The sequence below is a fragment of the Myodes glareolus genome, chromosome 15 (assembly GCF_982192425.1).
Source record: "Myodes glareolus chromosome 15, mMyoGla1.1, whole genome shotgun sequence".
In the NCBI taxonomy this organism is placed as follows: domain Eukaryota; kingdom Metazoa; phylum Chordata; class Mammalia; order Rodentia; family Cricetidae; genus Myodes; species Myodes glareolus.
The window spans coordinates 51,504,583-51,531,258 of NC_142040.1; the positions used below are offsets into that span (position 1 = coordinate 51,504,583).

A 26,676-nucleotide genomic window follows, 5' to 3' on the forward strand; every position below is an offset into this window, starting at 1 on the left:
TTCCCACATACTCACGAGAAGCCATATAAGTATACTAAAAATAATGAAACTTTCAAAATGTGTGTGGATGAAAAAAAATAAAACAATCATACTAGCTCTGTGTGTCTGGTGTGTTGGGAATGCCAATCAACACGACTTACACTCTATCAGGAGCCACACATCAATCTTTCTCCTACTGCTCCGAAATTTTCCCCTAGGCAGTAACCACACAGTGGAAAATCCCCAGCATGAAGGTTCATGGATGGAGTGTGCAAACATATGCTGGCTGCTAGATTTGTCTGTTGACGGTGTTTCCAATAATGAAGAGCTCTTGGGATAGCAAAGGATCTGAGTGGGACAAGCCCCAGCCCAGGGACCCAGCTGCATAAAGAACAAAGTGTGCTTCCAAAGGAACAAATGGCATCTTTACTTTTTACTTTTGTATCTGTGTTTATTTAAAATTATTTGACTTTTTTTTTAAGACATGGAGACCTTAGGAAGAAGCAGACAACCAAAACTATGGAATATTTCCTTCAACGTCATTCACCTGGGTGTAAGTGAAGCCTGAGTTCAGTGCAGATTCCCAGCCTTGTTCAACTAACTTATTAATAAGTATTTATTGAGCCTACAATATTCCAGATACTAGGTTGCAGAAGAAAAACATTCTTGATCCTGTAAAACCAGAGTAGGGAGAGATAATAAATAAGGTATTAATGATGTGTATATTGTAGAACACACATCTGTGTTGAGTGTGAAAGAGGACGTGAAGCAGAGGGAGAGAGCTGGGGGTCTAGCAGGGACTGTGAGAGCGACGACCAGGTGTCCGCCTTGAGAAGCTGTACAGGAGGGAAAGCTTAACCCAGGAGGGTGCACAGGTATAATATGGGAGAGAGTGTTCCTGAAGTTTCTGAGATGCACCTGTCTTGTCTGAGGAACAGAAGTCACCTGTGAGACCTTCTGCACCATGTCATCTAAAGTCACAGAAGTGTAGATGTGCAGTGCCTAAAACCCTGAAAATCCCAGCTTCTCAGCTAGATTGTGAATGCTCAGCACAGAGCAGAGAGCACAGCCACTCCTCTCAGTGGATGCATGAGTGTTCAGCACAGAGCACAAACTCACACTCGTCCCAGATTTCAGTGAGTGGCCCTAGGCCCACATCACACTGTCTTGTACACCAGCTAACCCCTCCATCTTTATTTGGCTTCCTCTGGTGGCTCACCATTCTTAATGTTGGACATAAAGCTGCCTCTTTGGCCTCACCTTGTGATTCAGCCTCTACCCTTTGAGGCAGCACAAAACTCTGTTCAACCACTGTCCATTATTCCTTTGGGCAGGGACATCACTGAGACAATTTGCACAAAGTTACGAATAGGGCTGAAGCTTCATGGGACTGAGTTCAGGTGCATTTAGACATCATTCAGGCTTGAGCAAGCTATTCAATCCCCTCAAATTTGGGGAAATTCTCATCCTAGGAGGCTGATAGGGGCATCTGAGAATGTTCCTGAGTCCAATAACTGTCAGCTGTCAGTGTATTTTTTCATCTGTCAGGTGATGTAACTCTTGCTTGTATTCTCCCTACTATTGAAAGCCATTTTATCTCTGGCCCATAAGCAGAGCTAATTTAGATTTAGGAGCCTGAAGTACTTCCTGTCTGTGCTCTTGATAGAATGGTTTCAACAGTTTGGTCTCTTCATTTCAGTCAGGCACAAAATACCCAATAGTCTTGGCTAGCTACTGTCTGGCTTTATGGTTTTCTCACCACTGACCATCTGCCTCATTAACTTGTCTCTCTTTCCTAGAGAAAAGCAGTGAGGAGAGAAAAAGGCTTCATGGAGTGAAAAATGCTTCAGATAAGTCACTAGTTCTAAGACCCGACTAGGAATTTCTAAGGAGAAAATGCAGTTAATATATCGGTCTTAGTGACTGCTACGAAGAGACATCATGATCAAGACAACTCTTACAAAAGAAACAATTTAATTGGGGACTTGCTTACAGTTTCAGAGACTTTGTCCATTATCATGGCAGAAAGCATGGCACAGGCAGGCAGGCATAGTGGTAGAGAAGTAGCTGAAAGTTACATCCTGATCTGGAGAGAGAGAGAGGAGAGAGAGAGACAGACACTCTGGGTTTGGCATGAGCTTTTGAAACCCCACAGTGACACACTTCCTCCAACAAAGCCACACCTCTTAATCTTCTAATCTTTCAAATAGCGCCACTCCCTTGACACTAGTCAAACCACTACAACAACTAAAGAACAGACCATGAGTTAGAATCACAGGGTGTCTACTCAGATGTCCAGGACAATGTTCCATACAATAAAGAGTCTTGGTACCATCTTGTTACCTAACCAAATTCCCAAGAATTCAGGGTTGGATTCCATAGAGCCTCTTTGACAGATACTTTCAAACTAGTTATGATGTAAAAGAATTCAGCTATTACAGCAGAAGTAATTACCATTTGTTAAATACTACCCGTGTATCAGGCACTGCAGTTATAAAGATTGTAGCTCCTTGAAAATGTAAAATGCCCAGTACGGTGCATCCTTCATCAAATTTCCCTTCAAAGAAGCAGCCAGCATGCAAAGATAAAACTAACACTGGCAACTCCACTTCCTCTCCTCCAAAACCCCTCCCATCTCCATGTTCCTTCTTTCCATTGGGAAGGTAATCAAAAATCAATAGATTAAATCTAGTTCAGGCAGAATTAATCAACACATTAAATCTCTCTTATCAATAGTTATTGCAAGTCCTTTCCATGACTGAAGAGGTTCTTTGAAAGATAATTCTGGGTTTAAAAAAAACTCATTATAGAACTTTTTCTTTAGCAAGTATGAATGAGAAAGCCACTAAGCAGTGATGGTAAGTGTGGTTCATGTTGTATGTTCATCTCTGTGTGTTCATTGTTAGGCTACCTGGTATATTTACCCAACAGCAGGGCCACCAAATCAGGCCAATGTAGAAAACTAAGACAGCACTATGAGTAGTGTCAGCGTCTGTTAATGGAAACATTCTCTCCTGCAAGCATGGACTCAGAAAAGCCGGCATTATTATTTTTACTCATTATCCGTTTTCATCCAGTTCAATGCTCCCTCAGACTTCATTCATCATGCTTCTATCTGATTGCTATGCTCTTCGGGCTCTCACTTGGTCTGTTCTTAACAGCTCAGCTTCAGGGCAGGGGCTTCAGGATCCCCAGTTGAATGCTGTGATGGGATTTTCTTTGTCTAACTTGTGTTCACTCCTTAGCGGGCTCCACTTGGGTACTCACTTGTTGTGAGAGGTAGTCATGAGAGGTTACACCCTTGGAGAAAACCGATGGATTCTCTCTCTCCTAACAGTTGTCAACTGCCAATAGCTCAGGTAGAGGGGTGGGCTCATGGTCCTCTCCCTGATCCATGCTAGTTTGGTCCAAATTCGCTGGTTTGGTCTCAAGCAGGTACCCACTGCTGCTGTGAACCTGAGGACAACCATTATTTAATGTACAGAAGACAGTGTTTCCCAACATTTCTCCTCATTCTGCAGTTCTTACATTCTTTTTGATGCCTCTTCCAGAACATTCCCTGAGCCTTGCAAAAGTTGATATAGATGTCCCATGTGGGGCTGACCACTCCACAGTCACTTGCTTTTGTCTCTTTGACTAGTCTCTGTGTTAACCGTCACAGCGATAAAGTCTTTGATGAAGAGTGAGGGCTGTGCTGATCAATGAATATAACGATAAGTATTTAGAAGGCTGTTTGATGCTATGTCCATTTAGCAAAATAACAGTACTAAGTTCTCTCTTAGGAACATGACTTTTCCATCTTTAGTTTCTTGGCCAAGTACTCATACTGAATCAGATATGAGATTCTTCCTGAGAAGCAGGAAGTTCTTCCTCAATCAGGAAGTTGTTGGTTATCCAGTAACATCCGTGCCACTACTGTACCAGTGGTCATTATTATACCTTGTAGGTTCACAGCTGGGTAAAATTGCTATGACTTTCCCACACCTCCTAGCATTACAAAAGCCATCTGACAGAGAGGAAATTTCTAAGTCAGTACCAACTTAATTTCTCTATGACTGATGACAAAAAAGTATGTGGTATCTTCAGCAGTAGATACCACAGGGTATCCACCTGATGGTCTTGCCATCAAGTTCTGGTGGACGAGCAAAGACAGTGTCAATATTTGTGTTGTTTTGGGGATAGTCTCTAAGACTCCATTGATAAACAATGTGAAGGGAGGTATCAATACCGGTACTGGGCTTTTGAGTTAGTATCCTATGGCTTCTGTAAGGAGCATTATTCCTTGTGTATAGTTAATCCAACTAAACCTTCTCTTTCACTCTTTCTCTCTTGCTCCCTCTTTCCGTATCTCTTTCCTACTACCCATGTGATGCATATTTCCCATCCCCTTTCCCACTAAACCATCCTCCATTTTTCTCCTTGCCCCTTTCATATGGCCTGTGTTCTACCCTTTCTTTAAGCCCATCATGAACTATTTCTACTTTCCTGCCTTCTACAGCACACAAATCTAAGGATTAGAAGTTAGGATCCGTGTTTGAGAGAGAAGATGTGGTGTTTGTTTTTCTGTGCCTGGGTGACCTCATTTAGTATGATGTGTTCCATTTCTACCAATTCACCTTCAAAAGTCATAATTACGTGTTTCTTAGCTAAACCATGTACCACTTTTTCATTATCCATGCATCAATTGATGGACATCTAGGCTGTTTCCATTTCCGAGCTATTGTCAATAGAGATGCAATGACCATGAGTGAGCAAGTGTCCCTATAGTACAATATAAATTCCCTTGAACATGCCCAGGAGTGGTAAAGCTGGCTCACAGAGTTTATCTATTTCTAGCATTTTGAAGAACTTCCCATAAGTGGCTGCATTTATTTATATTTCCATCAACAATGGATAAGGGAACTTCTGCCCTACATCCTCACTAACATTCGTTTTCTTAACCTTAGTCATTCTGACCAAGGTAAGAGACAATTTCAAACAGTTTTAATTTGTAGATCCCTGATTGCTAGAGATATTGAACACCTCGAAGAAATATTTCTTAGCCATTTATATTTCTTCTTTGAACTCTCTGTTCAAATCTAAACCCTAATTTCTATTGTGTTGTTTTCTTGGTACTTTGTTTTATGTGCTCTTTGTGTATTCTAGATACTGACCCTCTATTGGATGTACAGCTGGTGAATAAGGCTTTCTTTCCACTCAGTCTGCTGTTACTTTTGCCATTTGGAAGATTTTTTAGTTTCATGAGGTTCCATTTGTCAATTATTGGCATTAACTCCTAAGAATCTTTAACAAGTGGCTTTTGGGAAATTAGACCCTTACTTCAATGTGAAACCTGAAACTCTGAAAGCACCATAGGGAAATGTAGGAAGCATGCCATAACACACAGACACGGATAAGGATTTCTGAATAGGACTCCCTTGCAAATTAAAAGAATAACCATGACCTAATCATCCATTTTAAAATATAATTAAAATCCAAGCAATTTCATTTTTATTGCTTTGGCAGTCATGCTTTGCTATAAAGAATGAGTTTACAAATGAATCTCAATAGTCTATTGAATTATTCCCCATACACACAAAATGTGTGATGTCTAATCCAATATAATCACTCAGTACTATAGTCAAGGACCTTCCCGGGGAAAGACGGGTATAATAAGACGTAGCACACTGCTCTCAGTTATTCTTTCTTCAGTTGGCCTACTTCCTCTTTTATGCTTGTTGTCTTCCTGTAGTAGTTGCAGAAAGAGAATCTATCTCAAGCCTTCACCTAAACAAATCAGACTTCTCCACTGAGCTCTGGGTCCTTCCTCAACTCCAGAGTCGCCCAGTGCCACTGCCCATTGTGTTCCTGGCAACCACTGTAGCAACCGGCTTTACCGGCAGACTGACTGGGGAAGAATGCAGCTCCATTTTTTGCTATGCAATTAAGATAATTAAGTATTTGTGGAATAAGATTTTAAAGAGAAGAGAAATATCGGTGAAGCACAAAACAGAAACCAAGTCCAAATTAGACACTGTTCTTATAAAACTAGCAACTTCCTTAGTCCTGGGAATTTTTCAAGCCTGGATTGACCCTACGGTTTTTGAAACTGCCACCTTTCTGGGTTTTTTTTTTTTTCCTCACAGGCAAGGATTGGTATAGAGGGGAAAAAATGGTGAAATACACTTTAAAAGAATGTCTGTCTAGGATCTATTTGTAAGATCAGGAGCCCAGACTGCATGTATGAAGCACGATTAATAAAAACTCGGAGAGAGAGATTGAGATTCAACCTGAAGATTGGAAAAGTAAAGCAGTGAGCTACCTCAACCTCAGTCCGAAAACGGTGCCTCCAGGACTATAAGAAGGAGACTGTGTCTGAGAGCTGTCTCACCCCATTTTATATTCCTCTCTAGGGCTGGGATCAAAGGCATGCACCACTGGGATTAAAGGCACGCACCACCTGATTTCCATGGCAACTAGAATGGCTACTGGGATTAAAGGTGTGTGTCATTATGGCTACTGGGATCAATGATGTGTGTTACCATAATCTGGTCTGTAAGGCTGACCAGTGGGACTGTTTTACTCTCAGATCTTCAGGCAGTCTTTATTTGTTAAAATACATTTGAAATGCCACTGATGGAGGAGGTTTATCTGTCTATTGTGTTATTTTCATTGGTCAATAAAGAGACTGCCTTGGCCCCTTGATAGGACAGAAAATTTGGTAGGCGGAGTAAACAGAACAAAATGCTGGGAAGAGGGCTATGAGCCAGAAGCCATGGAGCCAGCCACCAGGTCAGACATGCTAAATCTCTCCCGGTAAGCCACGACCTCGTGATGCTACACAGATGGTTAGAAAATGGGTTAATCAAGATGTGAGAGTTAGCCAGTAACTAACTCTCTAGAGATAATGGGCCAGGCAGTGCTTAAATGAATACAATTTGTGCGTTGTTATTTCCGGGGCTAAGCTAGCCGTGCAGGAGCCAGGTGAGGCAAAAAGCAGGCCTGCCTACAGCCCCTCACTACAGATGGCGCCAACGTGGATAACTGAATCCACAGAAAGCTTAAGAAAGTTTGGGAAAGAATAGAGTAAAGCATGTTTTCTTGGTGGCAGCAATTTCTCGGGTCTGTTCTGCTTGCTAGAGGCAAGCAATGCTCTCATTTAAGAGAGGCTTCCTGACTCAGCTTTAGATGCAAAACTTTGTAGCTCATTAAGAGGTCCTGCCGCGAAACACTTAAATGGTATTGATGAAAAGCTGAACGCATGCTTTTCGGTTTTCAGTCGTAGCAGGAAAAACGCTGCGCTGTTTTAAAATGCCGGTTTTCTGGGCCGTCCTGCCAGGGCAAACTCTGATTCTTTCAGGCAGGCAGTCCGACTGAGTGTGGTCTGTGAGCAGAATGCTCCAGCTTGTTTGCTGGCAGGGACCTTGAAACGCCATAGAGTTGTGGCAGTAAAAGGCTCCAATGGTACCTCTAATATGAGTCTGGAAAGCTAAAAAATGGACTGGGTCTAACCGTCAAAGCCACGGTTTTAGACTCATGTGGTTATAAAAAAGAGAGAGAGATACAGTAAAGAGAGGTTCAAAGACAAAGAAAACCTCTAAATGGTTTACTATGTGTTAAAAATATATGCAGGCTAAAGGTTAAAGTTCTTAGGGTAAAAGAGGAAGAAAGAAAGTAGTTGGATGTGGTGGTACACACCTTTAATCCCAACACTTGGGAAGCAGAGGTAGATTGACCTCTGTGACCTCAAGGTGTGGTAGTACACACCTTTAATCCCAATGCCTGGGAGGCAAAGGTATATTGACCTTTGTGACTTCAAGGGGCAGAGGTAGATTGACCTCTGTGACTTCAAGGTGTGGTAGTACACACCTTTAATCCCAATGCCTGGGAGGTAGAGACAGGCTGATCTCTGTGAGTTCAAGGACAGCCTGGTCTACAGAGTTATTCCAGGACAAAGATATACAGAGAACCTGTCTCTAAAAGTAAAAGTAAAAATAAAAGAAATAGAGGTTAAAATAAAGCTGCATAAAGATGGAAAATACACAGAGAATCTTGTTACTGTATGCTATTTTGCTCTCTTTGAATTGTTTGAATGCTGAGGAAGGAGCAACAGCTGCTAAAAGATATTTGTTTATAAATGCTGCTGAACTAATCCAAGATAGATATGTTGAAAATACCTTGACTTCTGAATTTGGATCTAAGGATATGATACTTTGGAAAGGAGGTTCTTCTTTTGTTTTCACAGAGGATGAGACCCTGTTGATTGCTTCTATCCCAGTATGGTATGATAGACCACGCCCTCCTGAAAGGTTTCTGTAAACACCCTCAAAAAATTTCTTCACTCAACTGCCGACTGAGATGAACCTGGCAGACAGGTTATACCATGAAAGACCTGATTAACTGCGCCCCTATACAGCAGGAAGAAGTTTGGAGAGAAATAACTACGTCCATATTCCCAAATATTGTTTATAAATGTTCTTTTACATTTAAAGGGGGATATGATATAGATATGAATAATTTGCTTTGTTATGGATTTTAAGGTCAATTTTGTATATATGTTTCTGATCTTGATTGAGATATTGTGATTGTGTAGTTTATTTAAAAATGCAATGTATAATTAAAAATACAGGTTGTTAATGGATAATACTAGCTTGTAGTAATGTTAGTCTGATTTTCTAGAAGTGCATAGATATATTTCAGATAGACATTCATATCTTTCAAAGACTACAGAACATGGCATTTAATGTTTTAATAACTTAGGACTTTTCATGACAATGAGACATGTCTGCTCCTGGCAGCATCAATCTACTTCAAGAGGAAGATGGACATCGAAGAGGCTCCTTATGGAGTTGGTTAGCCATTTGGGCAAGAAACTGCTCTTGCCTGGACTGTTGAATAAACTGGACACAGAGAACCCGTAGAGGACTGCTGAACTTGCCTAAAAGTGAGATGATCTTTCAGGGTTCCTGATTCATGAAAGAGTCTGCGAGACATTCTGCATGACACAGCAGATAGTGACTGAATTGCCTTTGAAATTTCCTGCTTCATGGAAATGTCTCTGGATATTATGGGCCTGAAGGCCGAAGATGGGTGCCCCAACGATACAGAGGAACTTTGGGTGACTGTCCAGGCAGCGAGATGTCTCTGTCATTTCTAGAGTTTTGGAAGTTGCTTACTTCTTGTTTACTTAGGTAATATATCCTTCTGGAGTCTTTGATGGAGTTAAAGAATGGATAGTCGTAGTTATAGTTTTCCGTTATTATGATAAAGATATAGTTATAAATATTGTGACTGTAATTCATGCTTGATAACTGTTTTATTATGTGTAATTTTACTATGTTAAAATGAAAGCCTTTCTGTTTTGTTTAAACAGAAAAAGGGGAAATGATGGAGGAGGGTTATCTGTCTATTGTGTTATTTTCATTGGTCAATAAAGAGACTGCCTTGGCCCCTTGATAGGACAGAAAATTTGGTAGGCGGAGTAAACAGAACAAAATGCTGGGAAGAGGGCTATGAGCCAGAAGCCATGGAGCCAGCCACCAGGTCAGACATGCTAAATCTCTCCCGGTAAGCCACGACCTCGTGATGCTACACAGATGGTTAGAAAATGGGTTAATCAAGATGTGAGAGTTAGCCAGTAACTAACTCTCTAGAGATAATGGGCCAGGCAGTGCTTAAATGAATACAATTTGTGCGTTGTTATTTCCGGGGCTAAGCTAGCCGTGCAGGAGCCAGGTGAGGCAAAAAGCAGGCCTGCCTACAGCCCCTCACTACATGCCACTACACATGTAGTGGTGCCTACCTCTTGCAGTTAAAAACACTGTTGAACGTGAGATCACAACATCCAACATCCAACTACAATGCTTCTACTTTCTAGGTCCTACCACTTTGCAAGCCCTCTGCTCCCAAATGAATGTGTGTGTCCCTTCAAGATTCTTACTTGGACACCTAATCTCCAGTGTGCTGGTGTGTGGGGATGGAGGTTTTCAGTGATATTTACATCATGAAGCTAGGTCTCTGACCTACCCTGTTAAAATGAGCATTAAAGAGATCACATCTTCTCTCTGATGTGAGAACATAGCTATCTGCAAACCAGCCACTCTCACCATAAACATTAGATCTGCTAGCACCTTGATGTTGAACTACCAGCCTCCGGAACTATAACAAATAGATGTTGGTCTACTCACCCAGTCTATGGTATATCTAGTATAGAGGCTCAGATTGACTCACATGACTCTCACAAATTGAATGAACAAATACTACTTCCTTGCTTCCATGTTCCAAAGTGCATATTTGTGCCTCAAATTCATCATTTATTATAACCTCCAAAGGGCAGAGACTCTTCTTTGTCTAACTGCTGAAGCCTCAGATTTCCCAATAGCCTCCAAATATATATTTTGAATACAAGCTTACATAAGCAAACACCCAATCCGACACCCCAGGATTCCCTAACCAGAAAAGATGTTATTCCAAGCTACGGGCAGTAAGTTCTAAGAGAGACAGCTGCAAAAATATAAGATCGCGGCAATGTAAGCTTTATTTTAGGAATAAGCACAATTTGATAAACAATTTTTGTATCAAAACATATCCCAAGGGAAACTAAAACTAGAAAACAAGTTTGTTTGAATGTCTTTATGACTGAATTTGGTCATTGTAAACATCAGAGTGATAATATTATTTGAAAAGTGAACTTCATAAAACAGCACTGATTTATCTAAACACTTTGTCCTCAGAGACTGCAGTTGTGCTGGCATTGCCTCTCTGGAATGGGTCTCGCAAACTTCTTTGAGAAGGTATATAAGAAAACTTCACAGATGAAATGAGTTTGCTGAGTAGTATTCTTGAGCGACTTTCCTTTACCACTAAAATTTAATTTTTTTATTTATTTTCATTTATCTGTAGACTTCCTGCTTCTGGTCAGCAGCAGCCAAACTGACCAAGATGCTATTATTTTCTCCACTGAGCTCTGCCTTTGCATTTTTTTCCAGATCAATTGTGTATATATGTGTTAGTTTATTTCAGGACATGTTATTGTATGCACAGATGTATTTACCCGTATTGGTGTTGGTCTTTCCCTGTTTCAGTTTCTACAACTATAATGTATCTTCATCAAATGATATTAACTCTCTAGTTTTGTTCTCTCTCAAAAATAAATTTGGCTATTCTATGCCCTTCTGATTTCCAGATATTAGTCAATCTGTACAATTATATTTGTTGAAACCACTAATTTTCTTCTGAAAATTCTGTAATTTTTCCTAAAATTAAACTCAGATAGACTTGAGACTAGAATGATGTTGCGTCTTCTCTCTTGTGAACACAATGTATTTCTCTACCACCTAGGTCTTCAAATTTTCTAATCAAGGTCTTTATAGTTTTCAATGTCTGGATCATTCACATAGTTTGTCAGATTTTTTTCCTCAAAGATTTCTTCTTTATTGATGCTATTGCCAATGATATTATCTTGCTTCTGTTGGTAATTTTTGTGATTAGTATATAAAAGTACAATGCAATTTCCATATCAATTTAAAATTCCACCACCTTGCTAAACACACTTATTCATGTAGAGATTACACACATTTTTACGAAGACGATTGCATGACCTGAAAAAAATAGTTCTACTTTTTCAGTCTGTGTAGTTTTATTCTTTTTCTTGCTTTATTGCACTGACCAAAACATCCCATGTGATTTTTTAAAATAGCATTTTTATTATTCCTTGTGAATTTCATACAGTGCATTTTTAATTGACTGGTTAAACAGATATCCTTTTGTGTGTTTCTTAGGGGGAAATAATTTGTTCTTCCATTATTAAGTATGAGGTAGGTATAGGCTGAAGATTCATTTCCTCTGTAAAATTGAGGAATTTCCTTCTATCTGTAATTTGTTAAATATTTTAAAATCATCATGAATAAGACTTGTCTCGTCAGTGGGTTTTTTGCCCTTTTTAATTAATTTTATTGAGCTGTATATTTTTCTCTGCTTTCCTCCCTTCTTCTTCCCTCCCCTTCAACCCTCTCCCAAGGTCCCCATGCTCCCAATTTACTCAGTAGATCTTGTCTTTTTCTATTTCTCATGTAGATTAGATCCATGTATGTCTCTCTGAGGGTCCTCATTGTGTTAGGTTCTCTGGAATTGTGAGTTGTAAGCTAGTTTTCTTTGCTATATGTCTAAAATCCACTTATGAGTGAGTACATATGATATTTGTCTTTCTGGGTCTGAGTTACCTCACTCAATATGATGTTTTATAGATCCATCTATTTGCCTGAAAATTTCAAGATGTCATTATTTCTTTCTACTGTGTAGTACTCCATTGTGTAAATGGACCACATTTTCCTTTCCCATTCTTCAGTTGAGGGACATTTAGGTTGTTTCCTGGTTGTGGCTATGGCAAACAAAGATGCTACAAACATAGCTGAGCACATGTCCTTGTGGCACGATTGCGCATTCTTTGGGTGTATACCCAAAAGTGGTATTGCTGGGTCTTGAGGAAGGTTGTTTCCTAATTTTCTGAGAAATTGCCATACTTCTATCCAAAGGATCTGTACCAATTTGCACTCCTACCAGCAATGCAGGAGTGTTCCCTTTCCCCCACAACTGCTCCAGCATAAGTTGTCATCAGAGATTTTGATCTTGGCCATTCTTACAGGTGTAAGATGGAATCTCAGAGTTGTTTTGATTCGCATTTCTCTGATGCCTAAGGATGTTGAGCATTTCCTTAAGTATCTTTCAGCCATTTTAGATTCCTCTATTGAGAGTTCTTTGTTTTGGTCTGTACTCAATTTTTTTATAGGATTATTTTTTCCTTTGATGATGAATTTCTTGAGTTCTTTGTATATTTTGGAGATCGGCCCTCTGCCTGATGTGTGGTTGGTGAAGATCTTTTCCCATTCTGTAGGCTGCCGTTTTGTCTTGTTGACCTTGTCCTTTGCTTTACAGAAGCTTTTCAGTTTCAGGAGGTCCCATTTATTAATTGTTTCTCCCAGTGTCTGTGCTGCTGGGGTTATACTTAGGAAGTGGTCTCTTGTGCCAAAGTGTTCAAGTGTACTTCCCACTTTCTCTTTTGTGAAGTTCGTGTAGTTGTTTGTGTTTCAAGACTTTCATTTGGTTGTCTCAGTTGAAAATTAAAAACTGATAGCTCACTTAACTAAAATAATTACTTGCCTATCAAATTTGAAAGCCTATAAAACAGTAGTTGAAATATCCAAGCTAAGAACTAGTAAACTCCAGATGGCTAAGAAATCATTACTTTCTGACCAAAAAACCCCAGAAGTTTGTATTAATATTTATTATTTTTATTTCCAGATTCTAAAACATATTAGTGGCTAATATCTGTTTGTTGAACCATATAATAACCTAAGGATGCTGGTCTGCCAGGCTCAGGAATTTTCCAGTCTAGCCCTCCTCCAATAATTGATCTACTTCATTAAAATGGAAACAGCACAGCTAATTGGCTTTTTCCCAGGTCATTGACGGGGCTGTCACACACTCCTCAGGAAAGAAAGCCTCGTGAAAAGCACCTGAGGCCAACGATCTGATCTGCAGAACAAAGTGGTGAGTATTCCCAAAGATGAGAACAGACACAAAACTGTCAAAGGACTGACCAACCAGATGCCTACCCCCGGGGGGTTCAAAACGTGGATGCCCATTAGAATCACCTGAGCAGCTTTGAAAACATGGATGCTAAGCCTTATGCCAGAGCTTCAGACTCAAGTCTGTACGGAGGTAAAGAAACCCGGATTAAAATCTGGGAGGTAATTCGGCTATAAAGAAAACAAACATCAGTGCTTTAAGCTAATAAAATAATAACTTCTGTCTTTCTCCCTTGGTCCATAACTGACTTGAAGTGCTCTATTTTCTAGTGACATGCTATCAGTAAGCGATGTGCATCAGAAGAACTCAAATAAGATGTGAAAGGCCATTTCTTTATTTTGCTATGGCTTCTCAATCCTCTTCTACAAGCCCTGCTCTTGCTATCCAGCTGAGAAATTAAAGCACACTTTGGTTAGCATTGCTCTAATTTCATACATCTGTAGTCAAATTTTAGTATTTTCATTTCAATGACTACCCAGTTCAAAACTCCCTTCCAAAGTCTCTCTGAGTTTCAAGGGATGGAGTATCGTATTTGAAGGAAAAGAGCAAGCAAGCTGACTGAAGGTCACAGAAGGCCCATGAGTGGGAGAAAGTGGAACACCCGACTTTAGAAAGTTCTCCGCTGACTCCAGCTGCAGATGTTATCCAGTCTGTGGATGTTTTCATTCCAGTTCAGAATCCCTCTGATGCCTCAGGCATCCTGGAACAGTCTTCTGCTTTATCCATTTTCAAGATGGTGGTTGTCTATCCTGAACCTCTGGGGGTTCTTTCATGTTTATCTGATCACTATGAGGTTTGGGACAATGGAAGCATACATCTTCAGTCTGTATAGTTAAGTAATTCTACCCGCCCCACTTAGGGGTGGGGATCAAATACAAAACTTCGTGTGTGCTAGACAAGCACTCTACCATTGAGCTGTACAGCCAGCTCTGCACTTAAGAGGTTAAATCAAGCTAACAAGTAGATTAGTGAAAGGTGTCTTACAGTAGTGTCTTTGTGTCTTCACAAGCACACTTAAAGAATTAATTAGAAAAACACATGAAGCCAAATATCATCAAGTTACCAAAGACTATTGAGTTTAAGCATGATACATACTTATAATTCTAACATTTGAGAGGTAGAGGTAGGAAGACTAAAGATTAAAAAGTAATTGTATTGATATAAAATGTTAATGTGTTTTGAAGTAAATTTTATATTTATTTTTTGTTTTAAATTGTATTCATTCTTTGAGAATTTTGTATGTGTTTAATTGGGTTTACTCCCTCCCTCAACTCTTTCCAGATTTAACCTTTTTCCCTACCCACCCAACTTTCTATTCTCTCCCTCTTTCAATCCATCAAATCCAATTGGTACTGCTAATTCATGTGGTTTTGTTGGTTTGAGTTGATTATGTTACTGTTAGATTTCTTCCTCCCCTATTGATGCTAGGGATTTTATGGTTTCCTGTGCTGCATAGGAAATATTCCTTCCCAGTTCTCCTCTGTTTATCTATTCCTCTTATGAAGTGTATTCTCTTGCTTGGGTTTTTTTTCATATTTGTTTGTTTGTTTGTTTTCAAGGCAGGGTTTCTCTGTGCAACAACGCTGGCTGATGTAGACCAGGCTGGCCTTGAACTCACAGAAATCTGCCTGCCTCTGCCTCTCTAGTGCTGGGATTAAAGACGTGCACCACCATGTCCAGTTTTCTCTATCAATTTAAGAAGATGAGTAGTTTGGCTACTATTTACTCTAAATGCTTGAAATACATCATTTTATACTTCTCTGGATTTTAGGGTGGCAACCTAAAATCCAAGCAGTGTGATATTATTCTAATATATTCATTTTTCTAATATATTCATAAGTAAATTGACATTTTCTCATAGAGATTTTAATATTATTTCTTCACTTGGTGTTTTTTTATATTTTGATGATGATTTATTATGGAGTGGTTCTTTTCTGGTCATGTCTATTTGGACTGCTAAATGCTTCTTGCTTTTGGATATTCAGGTTTTTAACTAATATTTTGAGATTATAATACAATTAAATAATTTCCCCTTTTAAGATTAGGGAATTTTTGTCTATAATTTCATAGAATCAATTTTCTGTGCCTTTGTACTTCATCCCATTTCCTTCTTTTCTGTGAATTTTTAGGTTAGGGCTTTTGAATGTACCCCAGAGTTCTTCAAACTTTTGGCCATAGTCATTTATTGATTTTTCTTATTTTTTTTTTACATTTACTTCTTTGTGTGGGGAGCGGGTGCATTAGATTTCTATGAAATCATCATTTAGATTTAATAATTATCAATGTATGGTCAATTTCATCTCACCTATTATTATATTATCTTGAAGAAAGAGTCCGATAGAAAATAGTTCCATTTAAAAATGTTCATTGGACACATTCATTATGTCTGATACCGTGCTGCAGAAGAACACATCCACACAAGTCTACGCCATATGCTGAACACAATCCTCCATATATCTGCACTTTCCATTTCTTCCTGTCCATCCTCCTGTTCCAGGAAGTTCTGCTTCTGGATTCGTATCATATGTACACATGTGACATTTGTTTCTTAGGAATAGCTTAATTCAGTTACTATAACTACCTCCAATTGTATTTGCTTTCTTGCAAATAATATAACTTTGTTCTCTTATAGATGAACAAAAGTCTATCATAAATATCTTATGTTATATTTGATATTTTCTTCATCCATTCTTTTGTTGGGCACATAGGTTGTTTCCATTACTTAGCTATTGTAAGCAGTGCTACAGTAAATATACAAATATTCCTGAGCTATGTTGACCTAGATGAATACCCAGGAGTGGAAGAACTGGGTCACTGGCAAATCTATTTTCAGTTTTTTGAGAAACCTGTGTATTGGTATCCATAGTAGCTGAACCAGTTTACATTCCCACCAGCAATGCATCATGGCTCCTTTCGTCCACACGCTTTGCAAACATGTGTTGTTTGCTTCCTTAAACACCAGTGTTCTGACTGGAGTGAGATGAAACCTTATCACAATTTTCATTTCATTCAGCAAAGGAAACAGTTCATTGAATCAAGACACAGCCTAAAGAGTGGGAGAAAATCTTTGTTAGCTCTATGTCTGTCGGATGATTACTGTCTGGAACATACAAAGAACTCAAAATAACTAAACAGCAAGAAATGAAACAACCCAATCAGGAAATGAGCTAGTAAAATGAACAGCTATTAAAAAAATCGATTACATGTGCCCAACAAGGATATGAAAAACCACACTAGCCACCAGGGAAATGAAAATTCATTTCATTTTTAATATATTAAAATTCTTCTTAGCTCAACATAGTTACCATTCAAAAAAAATCTAGTATAAGAAGAGATAGGGACAGAGAAAGAAGGGAAAGTAGATGGAACCAAAAACAAACAAATGAACAAATCACCCCCAAAAGAAAGGATTTATGGAGGGCGGGGGCATCATTTGATTATCATTTTATTCCTATTAATGTAAACGTATATGAAGTAACAGAAGTTTGATTTTATGAACGTTTATTTGCACATTTTCCTTTAAAGAACTCTGTTCTGTCACAACTCATTCATTCATCTTGGTGTCAGTGAATTCCAGCACCTGTGGACAACAGTCAGACTCCAAGATCAGTTCATCCTTCCCGGAGGAGGGACGCTATGGCACCAGAATTTTGGGTATGTTTTCACCTAAAACAAATAAAACAGCTTTTTTTTTCCTCTCCTGAATTCTGGTTTTATCTGATTTATTTTGACGTTGATCAAAAGACTTCAATAAAGATAGACAAAGTGTAGGATGTGAGGGTGATCTGGAGGCGACATCTGTCACCCCATTGATCGCCAGGGTTGATTGGACTGATCTGGTTGGCTAGGCGGGTGTCCGCTTCCTCCCTCTCCGCTCCATGTGCGTCCCTCCTGAAGCTGGGCGCTCTGTCAAAGAAGAGGACAACCTTCCCTGCTAGAGGACCAGTCTTTGGTCAAGGGTGTATGAGAAGCTGCGCTCCCCTGTTACAACCTACAAACAAGTCCTCAAGATAGACAAAGTGTGACATCTACACAACAACCAACTTTCACCCATAGGAGGATGATTAAGGAGATTTTCCCCCAGCGCAGATACAGACCATGAACATTTTCTGGATCTCAGGTACCCTGAGGCTGGGGTGTTTCGCTACCCAACCTTGCGGTCTGCTGACCTCCAGAGGGAGCCCTGCAGCAACCAGAACTAGTCAGAGAACAGCCGTCACTTTGAAAGCCAGCTCAGTGGTCCTACTGAGCAGTGGCCCTACTGTGCGTGAGGGATTTCTGAACAGTGAACTCCTTTCATAAGCTAGCAGTTTGGAGTAGTACCAGTGAAGCCTTATGAACTCCTGCATAATGGTTAGTAAAGTAAAACGTTGTCCAGTAAAGCCATGTTTGAGAAATTACGAATTGCCTCATCGTGAAAAAATAGAACAACAGCAAGAGACACAATCCCCCAGCCCCCAGATATCATGAGGAGGTAACCTTATTAGGGTGTTCAATACCAGTTTCCAGATACGAAAAGGAAGTCTCAGCATCCAGCTCTGGCTTCTTTGCTTCTGCCTGTTACTCCCTTTCTGACTCTACCCGGAGTGAATGTTGCGGGCTAGGACTTACAACGAAGGCTAGAACCTTCGTTGAACCAAAGGTGTTTGGGGTTTGTTTTCCAACAGTACTGAACGGGCACACACAAGGAAACTCACGAGCAGCCTTGTCTTAGAGCCTAGAGGCGGCTGTGGAGGCTGCACTGGGAAGCCAAGGTAAGGCGCTGGGTAGGGTTTTGTGTGTTTATTTTGCTTGCAGAACTCTAAATAGTTGTTTTGGCCCCGTAACTGTTCTCGCTTGGAGCCTCGGAGCTGTTTACAGAATCCAAGAGTTGCAGTGGTACATTTCCATGAGCTCATGAGCAGCCAGCACCAGCTGTACCTTTTCCATTTCACAAGTGCCCGAGACTGTCCACGCCACGCACGCCCTGCTTCGGGCTTGTGCTTTAATGATGAAGCAGTCGAAGTCAGATGGTTAATTACCCGGCTCTTGGGGCTTCTTTACAATCCCTGCTTTGGGCACTATGTTAAAGCAATCAGAAGGTCATTTCTTGCCTTCCTCTTTATGTTAATTAGCTAGTTCTCTCGGCTCCTCCCCCTGCAGCCTCCCTTAAGAACTGTACACATCCAGCTGTCACAGGGTAAACTCTGACCAAGCAGAGAAACTTTGGTTTAATCCTGCGGTACTTTCCCCCTTGCCTGTGACTTTCTCTGGCAGTCCTCTCTATACTTGAGGATCTGGACTCCAGATCAGAGAAGAAATCGGAAATGGCTAAAACTGGCCGAGAGAGATAGTTTCTTCGAAGGATTTTACACTGTAAAGGAGAAAGTTTCAGAACGCTTTGAAACAAAGTAAGAATGAAGTCTTGCTTCTAGCCAAACAAGTTGGCATCTTTGTAGGCAGGAGATGTAACACTGGTGAATATTTACTTCAGGATTCTTTACCAGGAGAAACTCGGGCTTGTTCTTCAAGGAGTAAATGTTTTACAGGCGAGGTGAGATCTGCATGTGCCTCTGTGTTCTTTCCAACTGATTTCTGGAGACAGTCTTAGATGACTGGCTAAGACAAAATGCCCCAGTGATCCCCGAGGCACAGCCAGATTGTGGGTACCATGTCTACCACACAAAGGAAAGACGGCAGCCACCTGTTTGCCAGTTTGTGCCCGTGCCAGCTGAAGGTGCAGGAGGACCAGCAACAGCAAGGTGGGTCTAGTGAGCTAAGTCCTGTGTTCTCTGACTTTCTGGTCATTTGCATGTCTGGGGAAAGGGTGGACTGGTGAAGCTCCTGCGATGTTCTGATTATAAAATGCTTTTTGAACTCTGAGGAGAGGAAGAATAGTGAGGCTCGACAGTGGGTTAACACGGTCTCACTGTTGATTTGAAGGATTATCAGTAGTTAGAGGAGTTTCCAGAATACACATTCCTTGGAAACGTGCACTGAAACTTCTAGCCATTGTCAGCTGTGTAGAGCATGATCGAGTGTGTATGACTGAAAACACCCACTGGGGCAAGGCTGACTTGGCCACTGAAGGGATTTGGCAGAGAACAGTCTTGCTAGCCTGGCACTATTTCCCATATCCTGCTGCTGTAAGGGCTTTGCTTAAATCTAGCTTTGTATGGACTTTTGACTCATTCATTTGTGGAAAAGACATATTTTTGACTCTCCATTTTTTATAGTCCAAAAAGAGCTGGAACAGATAGTGTGGGATTTTACTTGACGGGCATCTAAACTTCGCACCTCATAGTTTTTCCATGAATAATCTTTAAAAGTATTTCAGATTGACTACCGAACCAGCGGATGATCGACATGAATAGGCCAACTATTTCCCCAGTCTATTGTTAAGGACACTTGTGGGAAAGGCTGGGAGGTGATGACGTCAGCACCCCCACCCCGGAGGTTAACTTCTTGGCAGCCTGGGACGGATCTAGGATACATGGCACATGAGCTCCTCATTTATTTCCCTCCAGACTCAGCTTTGGATTTCACTCTCAGAAAGAGCAGTGGCTAATGAACTGAAATCTCAAGTGAAAACCTTCAAGGTGGCATCTGTGTGCTAGCATTTGGTGACTGTCCCAAGCCACCTCACTGCAAGAATCCTGAGCCGAGCCAAGTGATCTCATACCACACAGGGCTTAATATAGCATGAATAGGAGAGGATTCCTGCAAAATCCTACAGTGCAATCATTTCAGAACATGCAACACCATCTGGGTTAAAATAAATTGTTTTGAACCAATAGCTTTCGGCAGCAGTATACATGGCTCCTGTGTTACTAGAGACCCTTAGTTTGTCATGGTTTTGTCCATATGTTTACCTCTTCTTCTAGATGTAATGTTTATAACAGAAATCAGTTAAAAATGCCCTGTAACCTACCACCTAAAGATAGGCACTAGGAATATTTTAATAGGAAGTCTAGCTTTAAAAAAATGTTTATACTTGGATTGTTATTTTGCTTGTTTTTTAAAATAAAAAGGAGACTTATTTGACACACAGTAACCTGTAAACTGCCTTTTAATTAACAGTATATGATGACCAAATTCTCATGACATTACATGCTCTATAGAGTGTTATTTTTAGTGGTCAATGTCAGACATTTTTCACTAAAATTAGCACTGTTGAATAGAAATTAATAGTTATATCTGTGCACAGATGATTATTTTCATTGGATAAATTCTTAGAGAACCCTATGTTTAAAAGATTATTGCACTTTTTAAACTTCTCTTTCTGGCCATGTGGTTTTTCCACTCTCCAATAATGAATGAAAGAGTATGATCTCAGTAACACTGGGCATTAATTTTAAAATTTGTTTCCAATTTTATAAGTAGAAAATAATACCCCACTGTTGTTTTAATTTAAGGAAGGCTGCCTTGATGGTTTCTCTGGCCTCATCCAGAGAAGCCTGGAAATATCATTATGATGACACACTTCCTGACATACCAAGAAGACTGGCAGCCTACTCCTGTTTTCTCAGCCTGAAGCTCTTTGCTTGGAATGTTTTGAAAGCAATCATATTCTTCTGTGGCCAACTCTCAAAATATCTGCCCACAAAACCCATAATCCATAAAGTCGTGAGGCTTGCTAATGAAGTCCAGACTAGTCCCTGAGTGCCACAAGAAATGTCATCTGGAGGTCTGAACTGACAAGTGACACTGTTCCACGCTGGTCAGTTCCTAGAATCTGCAAGCTTCCATTTATTGCACTCTTGGGGTTTAAGGTACTTGTTCAGTGTGGTTGCAATGGTTTTTCTTAAATGCTATGTTTGTACCTGCCTAGTATGTAAAGTTCAACAAGGAGGCAGATCCACCGCCTCAGAGTCAGGCCTGGCTACAGATTGGTATGCCAGCTACTTGAGTTCATTTCTTTGGCCTCATTTCAACCAGGTTGATTTCTACCAGGTAGACTCTGATTTATTAACATGTAACTCTGTTGAAGCATGGCCAGCTTTAGTATACATTCATATTTCGAGTCCTTTATACAGTGTGAGAATGTATTTTATTTTTTTTAACTCTAGTATTTGAGTCTTTCTATCTAGTCACTCATGAAAATATACTGTTTTGGTTGACTGCAGAGATAAACATCATTTGTTCTTTGACTATTTGGCCTCTAGACAGTCAGGGCTGCCTTACTCCCATATGCTAACATATTCATCAGCCAGAAGACTTCACTGATCAGTGTCTGAAGGCTTTATGTGAGTTTAGTTATGTAGGTGTGATTGATGATGTCAGTGATCATGTGATCGAACTCAGTTACCAGCCCTTCTCTACATCTCTTGGGTAGTTCAGTCTCCGGTCATGGGCTTAGTCTTCTTGATGTGGCCAGCCCTCCTCTGAAAACTGTCTGAGGGTCTACTATAATCACTCCAGTCACATAAAAAGACACACACTATCACTCAGGAAATTCATGACTCGTGAAGTTCTGTGAAAGGAATAGGGCCAAGAACACATATATTTATTTTTTTCATATTTGGCAATTTTCTGGATGTGCTTTATTTTCAGCATACCTTATTTGGTTTCCTAAAAGTCAAGGATTGAAAGACAATCCTAAGATGCCTGTTTTCTAATGAGAAAGAGAAGGGCGGGGATTCTGATGGGAGGGGAGGTGTGGAGAAACTGAGAGGATTTGGGGAAGGGGAAAACATAAGGAGAATATATTGTATAAAAAACAATCTATTTTCAGAAAAATAAAAATATACAAAAAGGAAATACAGGCCAACACCCTCAGCTTTTAATTTACAACCAATACATTTTAATTAATACCTACCACAGAATAGACGAGTTCCAGACACTGAGAATGCAAACACGTTTTTATCCTAAGGTTGCATTCAAATGTGGGGTTTCTGAGGAATTAAATATTAAGAACTGAGCAAATATTTTTCAACTCTTTGGATAGACTCTAAACCACAAAATACATATTACATTGGATTATAGTGAATGTGCTATTTTCTTCAAATGTTTCCTGTAGTTATGTATGAATGCCCTTAATTTATTACCTAGGGGACTTATTAACTAAATGAAAGAAACTTATGTGCATGAAGAGGGACTTCAGTGGGTTCTGCATGATTGTAAATGTATAATTTCTTTTAGGTGAGGTTATCACTAAATACAGTTATGGTTCTCCAAATAGATTTGTGCTTTCCTTTGTGGTTCTAAAGCATTGATTCTACACACACAGTGTGACATTGTATGAGTGGCTAAGTCACAATGGATTCAGGCCAAAGGTGGAAGACCTACACTTGCTTCTGTTTTTGTGCAACCAAAAGGGAGCCTTGCAGAGGCTCAGATGACCTTTGTTCTAGCTTTGCAGTATCACTTGCATTTACAGCTAAGAATTGATAGAGATAAGTACTTTAGAAGAGTTTAGAATGGGAGAAGCTTTAGGCCTGAAAACTGTTTCTTGTGTTCAAGCTTATACCTAGTGTAAGAATCCTTATCTTAATAAGCTTCCCTGGTAGATGGTGGTTCTACTGGATGGCTTAATGATACAATTTCTATTTTGTAAGGTAAAAAGACTCGGAGGTGGGCTGACCATCAATATCAATATCATTAATTCTTCTGAACTTACTGCTTGTCCTAAGGATAAACTTTGAAGCAAATATATTCTTACCACAGGCTAAAAAAAGGCATGGTTGCCCAAGGCCATATTAATTACATATTTGAATGTATATTTAAGAAAATCAAATAAACAAATGTCATTTGTTTTTCTAATATTAAGAATAAAGCTTAAGGCAGTAGTCTGAATATCCTTGGCTCTCAAAAGATATTTATTTGAAAACAATAAAATCGATAATATTCTAACTAAAGAAAAACCACAAAACTTACTATTAATACCGTGAGTGTTAGAGAGGGTGTCATTAGTAATTTTTTAAAAGCAAACAAAAAGTAAAAAAACAAAATTTAACACTAATTGGAAAAATCAAAATCTTTAGAACAGAAGTGAGATTTCTGAACCTGATGATAGCAGGACATTCATAAGATGAGTAACAGTTAATGTCATTGGATAGTAGAAAACCAAAGACTTGATTCCCCAAGAACTGAAGGCACTCAGTATTACCACCTGTAGTCAATACTATGTTGAAGGTGCTAGCCAGTGTACTAAGTTTCTTTAGGAGAAATAAAAGACTTACATATTAGAAAGAATTTGAAGTGCCTTTATTTAGGGATGACCAACAGAAAAACCCCAAAGAGAATCAAGAATATCGTGTAAACACACAAAAACTAAATTTTAAAATACATAAAGTATATATACATATATATATATGTTTTAAATATTATAATATATGCACTTGCATATTAAGTCAACAAAATATGTATAAAGTCTGTTCACTTAAACACTGGCAAGAGAAGCAATAGCTCACTGAATTCTAAGAAAATATTGATCCTTGGGACCTGGAGAGACGGTAGAATGGTAAGTGTTTGCTGTGGAAATATGAGCACTGAGTTCAGACTCTAGCACCCACATACAACTTCAAGATGTATTAACTATTCTAGATTCCTTAGATTTCCTTATGAATTTTAAATTATCTTGTCAAGTTAAAAAAAGTTGGCTGGAATTGCAATGATGATGCCTTGATTCTACAGATCAGTGTGGGGAAGGCTGGTTCCTTAACGATATTGAACCCTCCAACTCATGAGTTTGGGCTCTCCCTCTCTTTCTCTCGCTCTCTCTCTCTCTCGCTCTCTCCGTGTGTGTGTGTGTGTGTGTGTGTGTGTGTGTGTGTGTGTGTGTGTGTATGTGTGTGTCTTATAGGTATACCTGCAACACTAGTACTGAGGTGGTCTTTCTGGCCATTATTCAGTGACCCTGTTTCAAGGGAGTAAGTACACCCCTACCTCTCTCTCTCTCTCTCTCTCTCTCTCTCTCTCTCACACACACACACACACACACACACACACACACACAGAAAGAGAAAGAGAGAGAGACCGAACTCATGAGTTGGAGGGTTCAATATTATTAAGGAACCAGCCTTCCCCACACTGATCTATAGAATCAAGGCATCATCATTGCGATTCCAGCTGACTTTTTTTTTTTAACTTGACAAGTTAATTTAAAATCCATAATGAAATTGAAGGAATCTGGAATAGTTAATACATCTTGAAGTTGACAACTGAAGTTGACAATTTCTAATCCTGGATTTCTAGCTGGTGTAATATTGGTTTAAGGATAGAAAATCAGTTCTTGGGACATGTAGTTCGAATGGAACTCAGGACATCAGGCTTGGCAGCAAGTGCATTACCTGCTGTGCCATCTCAGACATCCATACAAAGACCCAAATAACTCTAACAAGAGAAAAGGTAGTATTTTTTGTCATAATTCTATAACAAATATTAGAACATATTTCTGAAAACAAACACGAAAACCCATTTTTCTATAAAAGCCAGATTGAGATGGGGTGTGACCGATACACAAAAGCTAAGTGTATAAAATTTCTAGGTGAAAGTGTGAGAAAATATCCCTGCCACTGGAATGCACAGTTTTTCATGCCAGGTATGAAAACCACTAAGCTCTAAAAGTATATCAGTTAGATTATCAGCATTGAAAATATCTACTGTTTAAAGGATACTGCGGAGAAGGGAGACTGGGAGAAAATGGTGTGTCACATACACATACATGACCCGACCTGTAGCCAGAATACATTGAGTGCTCTCACAACTCAAGAAAAAGAATTTGATTCAAAATGTGGGCCAACGGTCTGACCATACTTCTAAAACAAAATGGCCAACAAGTACATTAAAAATGCCTAACATTGTCCTTTCTTAGAGTAATGCAGAATTAACCCACCACATGCATCACCATGCATCTGTATGTGCAGCTGTAGTTTGTGGGACGTCACCATGGGTCCACATGTTAAAGGCTATAAGCGGGTGTGGTACTCCTGGAGGTGTTGGACCTTCAGTCAGTGAGGTCCATTGGAAGGCCTCAAGGTTGTGAGACACATGCCTTTGGGGTTAACAGGTCTTCTGCCTTTTTCTCTTCTCTTTAACTTTCTGACCACGGACTCCCCCAAAACTCTCCCACACTGCTGTGCCACCACAGGCCCAAATGATAAGATGAACTGACCACGAACTTAAACTTCTCAACCTGTGGGCCAGAATACATTTCTCCCTTTTCTAAATGAGTAACTGGAGAACTGGAGATATTTTGCCACAGTATGGAAAAATAACTAATGTAAACATAGTAGTTAGTTTTTTTTTTTAAATTGGTTTTTTGAGACCGGGTTTCTCTGTAGCTTTGGAGCCTGTCCTGGAACTAGCTCTTCTAGATGAGGCTGGCCTTGAGCTCACAGAGTATTGGGATTAAAGGCGTGTGCCACCACCACCCCACCCTGGTGTTAAAATTTAAACCACTGATAACATGATGTTTGAAAGAAGATGTGGTGAACTTGTGCATTGCTGTAAAGTGGTTTAATCAGTTTAAAAACTGAGTTAGTAGTTTTATTTTATTATTTTGTTTTGTTTTTAAAGTTAGCTCTATGAACCATCACTTCAATTGGGAAGTATAAAATGAATGAATGCACAAAGCAGTTTGTATTTATAAATGGCTGTGCATAGACAAACACACTGTATGTATTCATAGATGGAATACCATTTAGTAGAGAGGCCTAGATCACTGAAATAATCAGTCATGAAGGTGAGTCCTGGGGAATACCGTTTTGAGTCAAAATAAACCAAACACCAAAAAGTTTATGATGTACTATATCATACACTAGTTACATATAGATATAATCATATATCTAATTATATGAAATTCTCAAACAAAACTAGGCTATGGTGACAGAAATCACAACAGTTGTTCCCAAGGTAGGGAAAATACTCAAACAGGAAATGAAGGAACTTGTTGGGTAGCGAACTTGCCTTACATCAGGATGGAGGTTTGGTTACTTGAAGATATACAATTGTCCAGCTTACTCATGCATTCTATTGCATGGTATTTGTCCTTCCCTGCTTTTAAGTGTGAGACTGCCTGGAAAGTTCTGCTCGCTAAAGTTGCCTCCAGGCCTCTCTTGGCAACTTCAGTGAATAACGAAGGAACTGGAGTGTCCTGGTGAATTTGAATTACTCGTGGAAGAAGAAAGGACATATCCTATTGGCAGTGTG

The 26,676-nt window shown here is 39.6% G+C and overlaps 1 protein-coding gene and 1 long non-coding RNA gene across 5 annotated transcripts in view; both read left to right on the forward strand.

Moving 5' to 3' along the window:
- Nucleotides 1-13,415: 13,415 nt before the first annotated feature.
- Nucleotides 13,416-18,299, forward strand: LOC148119696 (uncharacterized). The gene is made up of 3 exons (XR_015735044.1): nucleotides 13,416-13,506; nucleotides 17,071-17,199; nucleotides 18,213-18,299. It is a non-coding gene; the product is annotated as an uncharacterized LOC148119696 (long non-coding RNA).
- Nucleotides 18,300-18,564: 265 nt separating this feature from the next.
- Ranbp3l (RAN binding protein 3 like) overlaps nucleotides 18,565-26,676 on the forward strand; it is a 47,042-nt gene continuing 38,930 nt past the window's right edge. The window contains exons 1-2 of one of the 4 annotated variants that reach the window (XM_085676665.2): nucleotides 18,567-18,935; nucleotides 19,019-19,286. In XM_085676665.2, the coding sequence (XP_085532791.2) occupies nucleotides 19,196-19,286 (91 nt within the window). In that variant the 5' untranslated portion in view covers nucleotides 18,567-18,935; nucleotides 19,019-19,195. Of the gene's footprint in view, nucleotides 19,287-26,676 lie in introns of all 4 variants that reach the window. The other 3 variants (XM_085676667.2, XM_085676671.2, XM_048429075.3) reach the window with 3 other exon arrangements.